The sequence below is a fragment of the Vanellus vanellus genome (assembly GCF_965231255.1).
Source record: "Vanellus vanellus genome assembly, chromosome: 3".
NCBI lineage: Eukaryota > Metazoa > Chordata > Aves > Charadriiformes > Charadriidae > Vanellus > Vanellus vanellus.
Window position 1 is genome coordinate 125,930,168 of NC_138907.1, and position 14,160 is coordinate 125,944,327.

Consider the following 14,160-nt stretch of genomic DNA (forward strand, 5'->3'; position numbering starts at 1 on the left):
AGGCAGGATGCAGGTGGGATGAAGGCAGGCTGGAGGAGGGAGTCAAGAGGGATGCAGGTGGGATGGAGGAGGGAATCAAGAGGGATGCAGGTGGGATGGAGGAGGGAATCAAGAGGGATGGAGGTGGGATGGAGGCAGGCTGGAGGAAGGAATCGAGGGATGGTGGCAAGCTGCAAGCAGGCGGGAGGCGGGCAGCAGAGAGGAGGCAGGAGGCGGGGAGCAGGCAGCAGACAGCAGGCAGGAGGCGGGCAGCAGGCAGGATGCGGTCACGGCGGGGGCGGGCCGGGGCCGGGATGACTCAGCCGCCGGGATCGGCCCCTTCCGCGGCCGCCGAGGGATCACGGGGCCGGCGGGGGCTGTGCGGGGCTGTGCGGGGCGGTGAGTCCCGGCGGGGGAAAGGGGGGGGGGGTCGGGTCGGGGAGGGGGTGTCGGGCATAAGGAGCGCAGCGGATCGCGGGTGCGGGCGTTGCAGCGGGGACAGGTAAGGGGAGGGGATGCTGCCCTGCGTGGGGCAGGGGGACACGCGTGGGGGGGTGGGGAAGGATGGGGCACCCCCTTTCCACTGCCGGCGTGGGGAGCAGCGGAGCCGGGCAGGGAACCCTGCGAACCCCCTCCCTTTGGGGCAGCGTCTGCCATCTTTTCCAGCTGCGTTTTTTTTTGGGGGGGGGGGAGATTTTTGGGTGGGGCGAGTCCAAGGAGGGATGCTGTGCGGCGCGGCTGCGGGCGAGGTTTGTCGCAGGAGAGATGCGCATCTCCCAAACCAGCAAACCTTCCTGCAAGAGGCAGAGGAGGAGAGAGGAAACCTTGTTTTCATCATGAAGATGGGGGGGGGGGGAAACCACCCTGAAACCCAGCCCAGCTCATCAGCTGATGTGAAGGAGGTCTGTTTGGCACCCGCCGAACCGCTTCTGGGAACATCCTGTGATGCATGGCCAAGCTTGGGTCTGGAATCGGGACCGTGGTGCGGAGATGGAGCTGGGTAAAAGCTGCTTCTCTGGCCTGCGATATACCTCTCGTCCATACATCGCAGTCTGGGGGTCGCGCTTGCAGGCGTGATCCAGCAAAGGTCGCTCCCTCCTTGTATTTCCCTCCGGGTTGCGAAGGTGAGGATGAGGATGAGGAATTTCAGTAGCGCAGGGCAGCCGCTGCAGCGGCTGAGGTCTTGTGCAAGCCTGTGGTCTGGAGGAGAAACACAAATAATCAGCGCAGCTCCATTGGGGAGGAATCTCGCGCTTTCCGCGAATGCACGAACACGGAGCTGAGCGCTGCGACTTGGCTCAAAATGTATTTTTGCTCCATATCTCACCTGTCCTGACGGTTTGGCTTTCCTGGAAAGGAATGGGTACGGAGAAGAGTGGCTTATGCTTTTTTTTTTTTTTTTGGTAAATAAGGAAAAAAAATAATCAAGCTTTGATAATGCAGTAATGGCTGTGGTGAAGTCACCAGGCCGTGAGTTTGGGGCGCCCAAGCTAACCTGGCGGCGCAGCCAGCTAAGCTGGATTGCTCTGTTTATACACGCGCTTTATTGTGGCTTAGAGGCAGGCAGAAAGAAATACTGGCAGCCAGAACAAAGGACAATGCTCGGCTTGGGCAAAGGGCGACTGGCTGGAGGAGGACGCGTGACTGGGGCTTTGCTGAGAACCTCTCAGCCTGGAGGGGTTGGGGGGGGGGGGGGGGGAGGGGGGAGTTGTGAGGGTGGGACAGCTTTTTATCTATCTCCCTGGAACCCTTGGAAAAAGGTGTGTGGATGACTCCGTCTGTGCCTGGAGGGGTTTGGCCCAGACAGCGGAGGAGCTGAGAGGTGCTTCAGGGCTGGGACTTATCTCCTGGCTAAGCTGAGTCATGTGAGCAGGGCTTGGAATAGCCTGTTTTGGGGGTTTTTTATTGATGGTGCAGTGAAATACCCAGTTAAATGGGACTTGCAGGCTTTGATTTCTGGGTGATGCGGAGAAGACCTTCATGGTAGGACTCAGCAGAGGGATTCGCCGCTGCGGGCACTGTGCATCTCCGTGGGATGATGCTGATCTCGGGCATAACGTGGTCCAAATAGTGGGAACCCTGTCCCTGGGAAAGCAGACAAGGCACTGCCTCTGGCTCCTCAAGATCTCCTGCTCGGGAGGGATGGAGAAGGCATTTCTGCTCGGGAGGGATGGAGAAGGCATTTCTGCTCTGGAGGGATGGAGAAGGCACCTGGGTGACGTTGCCTCCTCTCTGGCTCTCTGCCTGCGCCGTCGCAGGCGCAGAGGGACTGCGGGTGGGTGGTGCAGCATCAGTCGCAGCCATCTCGCTTCGGGTGCTCTTCTTCCTCCTCACGCCGCAGCTGCTCTGAGCAGCTCATGTCAGAGGGCCTTCGGCCTCAAGTGGTTCCTCCTCGGTGGCTGGCAGCTGGGGCTGAAGGGCTCCACTCAGGGGGCCCAAATTTCCTCTTCTTAAGCAACCAGCTGGCGGGATGGTGAGAGTCCCATCCCAGGGTCAGGCGTGCTGGTGGGAAGCAGCTTTTCTGGAGTTATTTCTTGTTCATCCTTCAAGAAATTGAGCAACCTGGTTGGGTGGGAGGTGTCCCTGCCCAGGGCGGAGGGGTTGGACTGGATGATCTTTAAGGTCCCTTCTGACCTAAACCATTCTATGAAAATGCATTACCAGATACTTCAGACCCCAAAGGAGGTGACGAGGGACTTGTCCTCAGCTCTCAGGTCTCTGGAGCCCAAGAGAAGGTTGAGAAGCTCAGGGGGGCTTTTTGCAAGCCCCCAACGTCCTCTTGCCATCCGGAGAGTTTACCAGGGTGAAGCTGCCATGTCTTAAAAAAAGTCCGACAGCCAAACTTTGCTTCTGCTCTCCGGCTAATAAGCTGTGGTGGGATGTGACCTGTGAAGACAGCCCTTGATGGGGATCTCCTGAAGCTGTGGGGTACATCCCGAGACCTGGGGGTTGCAAAGGGAAAGGGATCTCCTGGGGTGGCTGGAGAAACTGCGCAGGCTTCACCCCGTGGAAAGAAGAGCAGCCGTCTGCCGGGCGCAGCGGCTGTTATGCAAGTTTGGTTTTGGTGTTGCTTTTTTGGTGGTGGTTAACAGAACCGTGGGGCTTTAGGGGGACGGAGGTGTGTGCGGAGGAGATAGGGGCGGCGGGGGAAGGAGGGGTGCGATAACGCCACCGCGGGCAGTGTCTGCAGGGAGAAAGGATGGAGGGAGGGGGGTTGTGGTGGGCGATGGTGGAAACCAGCAGCTTTTTCTTGCTTGCTGCGTTGCCGCCGGCTGCACGTGACTTGCAGGCGGTGGAAATTGGCCCCGCGCGTCCCGTGCTCCTGCGCTCGGTCTATATATAGATTTGCTGTGCACAGGGAGCTCGGGAAAACCTCGGCGGGGGGAGGGAGGGTGGTAAGGAGGGAGAAATCACATGAGAGAGAGAGAGGATTTCTTCTTCCTCCTTCACCAGATTTTGGGATACTCCGGGCCACGCAGCTGAGAGTATCAGCTCCCCCCGACCCCAACCCCTGAAACTTCATGCCCATAGGAGACTTCATGGAATGGTTTGGGTGGGAAGGGACCTTCAAAGACCATCTAGTCCAAGCCCCTGCCATGAGCAGGGACATCTTCAACCAGACCAGGTTGCTCAGAGCCCCATCCAACCTGGCCTGGAATGTTTCCAGGGATGGGGCAGCCACCACCATCTCTGGGCAACCTGGGCCAGGGTCTCACCACCCTCACAGGAAAGAATATAGCCTTATATCTAGTTTAAATCTTCCTTCTTTTAGTTTAAAACCATTGCCCCTTGTCCTATCGCAACAGGCCCTGCTAAAAAGTCTGTCCCCGGTTTATAAGCCCCCTTTAGGGACTGAAAGGGGCTCTAGGGTCTCCCTGGAGCCCTCTCTTCTCCAGGCTGAGGAACCCCAACTCTCCCATGGCCCATGGGGATGCTTTGTGCCCGTTAGGGGACTTGGCAAGGGGCTCGTTAGCTGGAACGACCCGCTGCTTCCCGGCTGTTTGGTTTACACTGGGCGACATCCAACCCGCTTCTGCTGGGTTTTGGCTGGCCGCTGGCCACGTCGCGGGGCAGATGTGACGCAGCAGAGCTTAAAAACACGAGTGCCCCATCGGAAGGGAAACCGCCTGGTATTATCTTTTTTTTTTTTTTTTTTTTTCTTTCCCCCTCTCGGTTGGGTCTTGGGTTGTCCAGAGCTCGCAGCCTGCAGGCGGTGTGGTCCGGTAACCCGAGGATGTGAAATCTCCCGTGTCCGTTCGGCGAGAGGTCCGTGCAAGCAGCCGTATCGCTGCGGGAGGCTTTGCAGGGGCGAGTTTCCACGCGCTGGCGAAGTTACAAGCGTGCTGCTGAAAGCAAAAGTCTATCAGGTGGCGTCTGGCCTCAAACCTGCCGCCCTTCTGTGCTGCAGGAAAAAAAAAAAAAAAAAAATGCAGAGTTGGCTGCAGGAAGTACAGAGGTTTGTGGGGTTTTGTTTTTTTTTGTTTTGGTTTGGTTTTTTTTTTTTAAGATTTTTCATTAGAAAAAGTGCTTTGGCTCAGGCCTGTCACCTCTAGGCTTCATAGAGGCATAGAATGAGGAGGAACTTCTTTACCTTGAGGGTGGTAGAACAGGCTGCCCAGGGAGGTGGTAGAGTCTCCATCTCTGGAGACATTCAAAACCCGCCTGGACGCGTTCCTGTGCAACCTGCTCTAAGATGTCCCTGCTCTGGCAGGGGGGTTGGACTAGATAATCTCCAGAGGTCCCTTCCAACCCTATGATTCTATGAATGGTTTGGGTTGGACAGGACCTTAAAGACCACCTCGTTCCAACCCCCCTGCCCTGGCCAGGGACACCTCCCACCAGCCCAGGTTGCTCCAAGCCCCATCCAACCTGAACTTCCTTATGGCCATGTTGAAGACATACAAGGCAGAAAACCACACCAGCCATAGCAATGCATATTTGCTTTGCCGGGCATAACCTGCACAACGGTCCCACCAGCAATGCCACCGAGTCCCTTGGCTTCAAGGAACCTCTAAGCAAGCAAATATGCATGAAAACCCTTCAAAGAGGTGAGATTTAGGGGTAGGACACACGTGCTGCTGGAACTCAACTGGCTTTTGGGCTAGGCATCTTGCTGAGAGCATGGGGAAAAAATAAATAAATGGTGGAAGGAGGAGGGGGAAAGGAGAGAAAAAAAAAAAAAAAAGCCCCTTTATACAGTCAGCTGCAGCTGCCTGGGCTTGTTGCTGGCAGAAAGTAGGACACTCCTGCTGGGTTTTCTTCTCCGGAAAAGCTAAACTTGGCTGTGAGTGGGTGGAGGCAGCCTGCATGGAGATGCCTGTCTGTCTCCCCATCCCCATCCCCATCCCCATCCCCATCCCCATCCCCATCCCCATCCCCATCCCCATCCCCATCCCCATCCCCATCCCCATCCCCATCCCCATCCCGCTCTGCTGCCGCGGGGACCGGAGAGCTGCTGCCAAGAGCTGCATGTCCAACCGCTGGGGCCAGTTGGCCCAGAAGGGTTTATGCTCGGGCTCGCAAAGGTGATTACACGCTCAGCTCGCTCAGATGAGTAGGAATTAAAGCCTAAATATCTCCACTGTTCAGGCTGCCGTGGAGTATCCGAGGTCTTGGGTTGCTCACCGGGTTTGGTGCTCATCGGCATGGATGTGGGGTTGGTAGAAGAGGAGTTGGGAGGTTGTGGAGGAACAGGAGGAAGAGGAGGAGGAGGAGGAGGAGGAGGAGGAGGAGGAGGGTGCCTTGGTGTGTCTGCAGAAGTTGAGCAGCTCGTGGCCCGTCTGTGTGTCCAAGTCAGGCGTGGGGCCGCAGAGCAAGCGGTGGCTGCTCTGCTGGTGTTGGGGGTTAAATTGGAGTGGGGCAACTGGGTGTGAATTAGCTTAAAGGAGGCAGGAGAGCAGAGGAACCGCCGAGCCCTGGAGCATCTTTGGGCTGGGTGATGCTTGCGCTCCCGCGCGGGAGGCTGTGCTCCACTCTTGCCCTGCTCCTGGATTTCTCCTGCCTCTGCGTTCCCCAAATCAGGACTTTCCAGGTGCCCTGCACCAAGGAATGCGGTTTCGCAGCCTCCATCATGAAAAGCCCCGGTGGGAGGGCAGCACAGGCAGCAGCCATATTCCTTCTCCTAGTCCTGGTTCTCCTTTTTTTTTTTTTTTTTTTTGTGGAAGTAAACACAGCTTTTAATACCCTCCAAATCCCTTGGATCTGCTTCAAAAGATATTTTCCTGTTGCTACTAATCCTGCAGTGGTCGACAAACAGGGTTACCGTGTCTGATTTCTTCTGAGCTGCAAGAGGGGAGTTATTAGTCCGCTCCTGCGTCTCTCCTGACCTTTGGGGTAAATCGGGATCGGGAGGGACTCCGTGCAGCCATGTGTTTTATCCTCCCATGTGTTGCTGCCACCATCCTTCTGCCAAGCCCTCGCTCGCGGTCCCAACCCACCCTGGGAAGGTTTCCAACAATGTCCAAATCTGGCTGCAGGTGGAGCGTCCCATTCTCTATCCAAGATGTGGCCGTCCGTGTCCATCCTGTGTGTCCTGGTGGCCTTCGCCAGCGCTCGCAGCGTTCCTTACTACCCACCTCTCTCCACTGACTTGGTCAACCACATAAACAAGCTCAACACCACCTGGAAGGTGAGTACTGGGTTGGTTTTGGGGGGTTTTTTTGGATGCATTGCTCAACAGTTTCTTTGAGGGACTCGATAACTAAGTTTTGAGAGTCTCACCATGGTGGTTGCATCAAACCAACCTTGGTCCCATCAAACCAGCCTTGGTCCCACTTGACTCCTCCAGTGAGTTAATGCTGTCGGGGATTTTTGCAGTGGCGGTAACTGCAGTTTCTCCTCTTTGGAGCAGAGCACTGATGAGTTTGTAGAGTAGGAGCAACGCTAAGAGGAGGAAACTGCAGGAGGCTGGAAACAAGCAGCAAGCTGTGTTGGTGACCTGGCCAAACCCTCCTCAGCCAAGCTGGTGTGGCCAAAGCTGAGAGTTGGACCTTAGCTTACTGGTCATGATGCACTGATCCTGGAAGGGGCTCTGTTCTGTGTCTATAGGTAGCTTGACTCTTGGCCCCTGGGGTTTATAGCAAGTGTCAGACACTGGTTGGGTTTGAGGGAGATCTGGAGCACCAGGCTGGTCCCAGCAATGCACTTGGTGGCTGTGAAGAATCACGTCCCATTTCTCTGTGTCTCTTCCCAGGCAGGGCACAACTTCCACAATGCTGACATGAGCTACGTGAAGAAGCTCTGCGGCACCTTCCTGGGTGGGCCCAAGCTCCCTGAGAGGTGAGTGCTGGGAGAAGATGATGAGGGCCCTGTAAAAGCTTGTGTGGATGCTCCTGGTACGTCTGGAGTGGATAAGGGTCTCCTCAACAGACTGTAAGCAGGGTTCCCCTGCGTGTAGCTTGGTGGACATCTTGTATGGAATTAAGCACAGAAGCATGCGTGGGGGAACATCCATGCTCTGTCCTGCCAGGTACTCAATCAATCTCATAACTTGTACTCCTTGAAACTCAAAACACTGGAGGAGCTGCTGACCTGGTCTGAGGACTTCAGAAGTATTTATTCTCCTTCAGTTAGCAAACAACAAGGCTGAGAGAGTTGGGGTTGTTCAGCCTGGAGAAGAGAAGGCTCCGGGGAGACCTTATTGCGGCCTTCCAATACCTAAAGGGGCTACAGGAGAGCTGAGGAAGGACTTCTTACTCGGGCATGTAGTGATAGGATGAGGGGGAATGGTTTCAAACTGGAAGAGGGGAGATTTAGATTAAATATCAGGAAGAATTTTTTCCCTGTGAGGGTGGTGAGCCCCTGGTGCAGGTTGCCCCGAGAAGCTGTGGCTGCCCCATCCCTGGAGGTCAGGCCAGGTTGGACGGGGCTTGGAGCAACCTGGGCTGGGGGGAGGTGTCCCTGCCCATGGCAGGGACTAGATGATCTTCAAGGTCCCTTCCAACCTGAACCATTCTATGATTCTATGAACAAGAGCACTGGTCCTCCAGGTCATCTTCAGAGGAGGTTGGAGAATCCTGTGCACCCAGTCCTGTTACACCGGTGTTTCTATAACAGGACTTCCCTCTTCTCACTTGCAGGGTGGATTTTGCTGCAGACATGGAGCTGCCCGATAACTTTGACTCCCGGACACAGTGGCCTAACTGTCCTACCATCAATGAGATAAGAGACCAGGGCTCTTGTGGCTCTTGCTGGGTAAGAGTATGGCCGGTTTAACGTTGTGTCAATACAGAGACTTCTGGGCAAAAAACCATGCTGTTGACTTTGCTACTGAACTGCATAAATGGGGGGGAAACGGGATCCCGCACTGTCTGAGCTTCTTGATGGGCTTCTCACAGCCAGGCTCATGCTTGCTGCACTCCTTGCCAGAAGGTTGCCTGGTTTCTCTCCCAGGAATGGCTCTAATGCTCTTCCCTTGTGTTTTTGGGGCTGCCCGCAGGCTTTCGGTGCTGTAGAAGCAATTTCCGACAGAATCTGCGTTCACACCAACGCCAAGGTGAGCGTGGAAGTCTCAGCGGAGGACTTGCTGTCATGCTGCGGCTTCGAGTGTGGCATGGGGTGAGCTGCTCTTGCTTCTTGTGCACTTGAAAGGTGGGTGGGAGGAGCAGGGACACAACCTGAAGATGCTGATCTGCCTTCCTAGTCTCCTTAACGAGCAGGAAGTCCCACCAGTGGTTTGTGCTGTAGATGCTGGAGTTAAGTGGGAACATGAAGGTGACTGCATGGACTGAAGGTCCCAGGGGGCCACATCCTGCCTCCAGCAGTAGCTGGATGATGGTGGATGGCAGAGGGAGGGCGAGCGCATAACGATGCTTTCCCATACAACGTTGGCAGCTGCCTAAGCCAAAGGAAGGATCTTCCAATAGCCCCAAAGCCTTGGTTTCACAAGCCTTCTGCCTGTGGCTTTTGCGCTTGTTGAGAGCAGGGTGGGGAGTTGGGTGTCCAAGTTGTGTGTCTTCTGCTGCTCCTGGGGACAGAAGCTGACCAGGGACCTGGTAAGGAGGTACCACCGCTTTGGGATTTGGAGGCGTTGGTGCTCTTAGCTCCTTCTTGCCCTGAGGCTTTGGTGTCTCAAGGTGTAGAAGTCCTGGGGATGGCAGGGACAGACTTAAAACCTTCAACGTGCTGAAGGCTTCCCTTCAGCCATCCCAAGCTAGTTCCATTTCCCTTGCCTCCCCCAAACGGGGATGGCTCTGAGCAGGTTGGAGCTGGAACTGCTGCCTCTTTCTCCAGGTGCAATGGTGGTTACCCCTCCGGTGCGTGGAGGTACTGGACAGAGAGGGGCCTCGTGTCTGGGGGTCTCTACGATTCCCATGTGGGTAAGTCCTGGTGGATACCCTTGTGAAAGCAAAGAGGAGTATTTCTGCTCCATTACCTGTTCATGGCCTTCAGGGTCCTTCTGCATCCTTGTGGCTGCTCCCTCCTTCAAGTCTGGGCTCAAATGCCTCTGCTATCCCACCTGGCTGCTCCTGTCCCCATGGCTCCTGGTCACCCCTTTGACACAGGAGCCAGACTTAACAACCCCACAAGGTTCCTGCTTCCATAGCAGGAATGAATTGGGATGTGATTTTTTTGTTGTTGTTGCTTGTTTTGGATCAGTTCAATACCAGTGTGGATGAGGGCAGGAGTCTTCCTGACACGTTTCCCCCTCAAAAAGTAACTTTGAGGGGTTTCCAGACTGGAAACCTCTGCCTTCTCCTAGCGTGGCCATGAGTTGGTTCGTGTTTCCATCTTTTCCATCACCTTGTCAAGAGGGAGGTGGTGGGAAGCAGGTCCAGAGGGGAAACCCATTGCTGATGCAGGGATTGCTCATCTGGCAGTGGCAGAACTACTCCTGCCTATACCCCGCTGATCTGTGGGGTCTGGAGGTCAGAAAGGTCTTACCCTTTCTTGGGGCATCAGGTACCTTCTCCAGCATGGCTGTGGGGGACAGGGGTGCTTGGGGACAGCCAGTTCATGCCGCCTCTGTCCTCAACAGGCTGCCGTCCCTACTCCATCCCACCCTGTGAGCACCATGTCAACGGCTCCCGGCCGCCGTGCACCGGGGAGGGGGGTGAAACCCCCAGGTGCAGCCGGCACTGCGAACCCGGCTACTCGCCCTCGTACAAGGAGGACAAGCACTACGGTAAGGGAGGTGGCCTCCATCACTGCTTGATGCTCAGCAGCTCCAGAGCTGCTCCTAGTGGTAGCTTGGTGGGGCTGGCAGGGTTGGACCTCTTCTTGAGCTGTTTTATAGAATCATAGAATTGTCTAGGTTGGAAGGGACCTTTAAAATCAAGTCCAACCATCAACCTAACACTGCTGAAACCACCACTAAACCATGGCCCTAGGAGCAGAGGATGGTTCTTATGGTGGTTATTTTCTGTGCCCTCAGGATGGGTGGTCCTAGAGCAAACATAAGCCTGGCAGATGCACAGTTTGTATTTACTGAGGCTCAACTGAGGTGGGGGAACTGATCTGAGTCCTCACGGTACGCAAGCCTGAGTTGAAGAGCATGGTGCTGAGCTCTGTGGAAGCCTTGTGTCTAAGCCACCTCCTTCCTACTCCTTGGTGGTAGCCAGCCCTATACCTGTAGGATGGTTTGGCTGCTTCTTGGAGATTTGTCTTAGCCTCAAGTAATTTGGGTGGTTTTGGAAATAAGGATGTACAAGGGGAAAGCTTCCCTTCCCACTGAAGCTGTCTGGAATAGGTCTTCGGATACAGAATAGGACTTTGGTTAAATCATTCCCTCTGGAAAGAGGGATGGTTGGAGTCTGCTTTCCCTTCCTGGCTGTGGCAGTGCCTCTGGAGCAGCTGGGTTTGATTTTAACCTTTAAGTGGAGAAGGTCACCTTGAGCCAGCACTGTGCCCTGGTGGCCAAGAAGGCCAATGGCATCCTGGGCTGCATGAACAGTGTGTCCAGCAGGTCGAGGGAGGTCATCCTCCCCCTCTGCTCTGCCCTGGGGAGGCCACATCTGGAGCACTATGTCCAGTTCTGGGCTCCCCGGGTCAAGAAGGACAGGGAACTGCTGGAGAGGGTCCAGCAAAGGGCTACAGAGATGATGAGGGGACTGGAGCATCTTTCTTATGAGGAAAGGCTGAGGGACTTGGGGCTTTTTAGTCTGGAGAAGAGGAGACTGAGGGGGGATCTTATCAATACTTATAAATCCTTAAAGGGAGGATGCCGGGGGGATGGGAACAGTCTTTTTTCAGTGGTGCCCAGTGATAGGACAAGAGGGCACAAACTTGAACATAGGAAATTCCATCTAAACATGAGGAGGGACTTCTTTCCTGTGGGGGTGGCAGAGCACTGGCACAGCTGCCCAGAGAGGTGGGGGAGTCTCCCCCTCTGGAGCCATTCCAAACCCGCCTGGACCCCGTCCTGTGCCACTGCTGGAGGTGCCCCTGCTCTGGCAGGGGGGTTGGACTGGATGATCTCCAGAGGTCCCTTCCAACCATTCTGTGATTCTGTGAAGGCGTCTTGCAGGAGCACGCTGAGCAAACTCGGTCCAGCTGTCCCAAGACCTGTGTGGCCTGACAATGCCGTACTAATGGTGGGATTTTTTTCCTCTCTAGGCATCACATCCTACGGTGTCCCTCACAGTGAGAAGGAAATCATGGCCGAGATCTACAAGAATGGCCCTGTGGAAGGAGCCTTTATTGTCTATGAGGACTTCCTGATGTACAAGTCTGGTGAGCATCAGCACTGAAGCTGTAGGAAGCCCTGTTCCCTGCTTCATCTGTAGGGTCTGTCTTTTGTGCCCCTTGTCCCTCTACTCAAGTCTGAAAGGAGTTCTCAAGTTCACACTTTAGCACCTGGTGTTGCAAGAACATGGGCAGACACCATCTCCGGTATCCATTGGTTTATAGCAAGGGGAAAAAGTGCTCGGGATTGTCTCAGGGAGGAAGCCCCAGTGGGGAACCCCCAGAATTGCAGCTGAGAACAACAGCTAGGATTTGAGGTAAAATCCTGGCAGATGGTTCTCCTGGTGTGGACCCCAATTCCCTGTTCTGAACTGCTTGGGATGTGCCAGCCTTGGGACCGTGCCACGTGTTTCTGGGTGTGCTGCATGCTGAGCTGGTGCTTAGCATCAGCCCTTCCTCCAGATGCTCCGCTAAGCTTCAGGTTTCCATTTGACCAAAAAACCACCTTCTCAGCTGGTCTCTGGGCTTTGATCTTGAATGTCTCATGAGCCGGCAGCGCTCTGAAGCAGGAGGAGACACGCAGCGCCTGGTGACATCTTTGCCTTGTTGCCTCGCAGGGGTCTACCAGCACGTGTCCGGCGAGCAGGTCGGAGGCCACGCCATCCGGATCCTGGGCTGGGGGGTGGACAACGGCACTCCGTACTGGCTGGCCGCCAACTCCTGGAACACCGACTGGGGGGACAATGGTGAGGCCACCACCAGAACTCTGCCTGCGGGTGTGGGGAGAGGGGGGCTGCTGGAGGGAACCTCTTCCCTCTTCTCCTTTGGCACGATGGGGAGGTTGACTACGGCTCTTGGTGTGCTTCCAGGCTTCTTCAAAATCCTCAGAGGAGAGGACCACTGCGGCATCGAGTCGGAGATCGTGGCTGGCATCCCCAGGCCGGAGCAGTACTGGAAGAGGGTGTAACCCCCTTGATCAAACCACAAATAATCCCAAGTCCCCGATGCTTTTAACCGATAGCGGGTTGGGTGCACAGCCCCTCCTTCTAAGAGACTATAGTTGAGGTTACTTTATTAAAGCTTTTTATCTTTGGGGTTTTTTTTGTTTTGTTTTTGGTTTGTTTTTTTTTTTTGTTAGAGTGGAGCTGGAGGTGGAACTGCTCTCTACGAGCCCTCTGCTCCTGGTGGGCCGTGGCTATGGGGCATTCCCTGCTCAAAGGACTGCTGGAGGGCTCGCTGGCCGCTTGCACCATGGTATTCGGTTAGCCCGGACCCTTTCCAGCCCAGTCTGTTACTGGGAAGGTTGGAAGCAGTAGCTTTGTGCTGGGATGAGGGACTTGGTGGGGCAGTGGAGATGGACCCTGCTGGGAAGCCACGGCCAGGCGATTTGCGCACCCCTGGCTGGGTTGGTCTGCCTGGTGGCACCCAAAACAAGCAGGCTGTGTTAGCGTGTGCCTTGAATTGATTGAATTTAGACCTATTAATGACAAAATACTGACGAACTTGATGAGGGGCTGGCTCTGGCCGGAGCTGTGTTGAGGCCCCCACTGCCTGCAACAAGTCCTTTGTGCACCGCTTGCTCTGCTCCATCCCTTCGGTTGATGTTTTAAACCACTTGTTCCTCAGCTTTTTATTTTTTTTTTTAATTTTTTTTTTTTTTTTTTGTCTGCTGTAGTCTGGGGTTATTGATCCTGGGGAAGGGCCCGGCCGGAGCTCCACGAGCCTTTGATCAAACGTCCTGCAAGCATCTTAGGAGCACGCTGGGAAGAGCAAACCAGTTGTCCTCAGTGGCTGGGCAGCTTGGCGCGGGGTGGTGGGTGGTGGCACGGTGCCACATCCAAAGCTGGTGTGGTGCTTTGGGGCTGCAGATGCTGAACAGGAAGCAGAGACGCAGGCTGTTCCCCACGGCTGCTGCCAGGAGCTCAGGCAGATGCTTGGAGGCATCTCCCTAACTTGCACACAACTGAAGCTTTTTTTTTTTTTTTTTCCTTTTTTTTTTTTTTTTGAGCCACAGGAGTTTAGGAAGAAGGAAAAAAAAAACACCTTGTTTTTATTACTGGGGGAAAGTGTAACAGCCGTGTAGGAGGAATCATGTGATTTGCCAACACTAATATAGTGAAAGAGCTTTTTTTTTTTTTTTTTTTTTTTTTAAATTTTAAAGCACAAATTATATCGCTGATATGGCTGCAGGCCTGAAGCGCGCGCAGCGGGCTCCCCCTTGCACTGTACGATAGCCCCCTTACCTCTGCTTACTCAGACACCGGTGAGACAGAGCTGTGGTGTATATGGTTGGAACTACTGTGCCAATAAATGATTTCTCCAAGATCTCGGCTCCTGGCCCTCGATTGCTTCTGCTCGACTTCAAACCACCTCAAACTGGTCTCCTGTTGCTCCGTCTGTTGTGGAAGCCAGTGAGACCCTTCTGTCTTCATGCAAGTGTGGTCAGTCCCAGCGCTGTCCTCTGGCCATACTGGTGACAGTGGGACATGTGCTGACAGCCCCTGGTGATGGGGAAGGTGCTTCAACGTGGACCGGAGCGCAGCCAGGACTGCCCCCGGC

At 54.9% G+C, this 14,160-nt stretch overlaps 1 protein-coding gene across 1 annotated transcript; it reads left to right on the top strand.

Moving 5' to 3' along the window:
• The first annotated feature begins 276 nt into the window (after positions 1–276).
• Positions 277–13,926, top strand: CTSB (cathepsin B). Its single transcript, XM_082481353.1, has 10 exons — positions 277–378; positions 6,456–6,607; positions 7,172–7,257; positions 8,058–8,172; positions 8,417–8,535; positions 9,211–9,296; positions 9,956–10,102; positions 11,533–11,649; positions 12,219–12,347; positions 12,471–13,926. Exons 1-10 carry the CDS (start codon positions 294–296, stop codon positions 12,566–12,568), a joined length of 1,134 nt encoding a protein of 377 aa, XP_082337479.1. The 5' UTR covers positions 277–293; the 3' UTR covers positions 12,569–13,926.
• Positions 13,927–14,160: the final 234 nt, after the last annotated feature.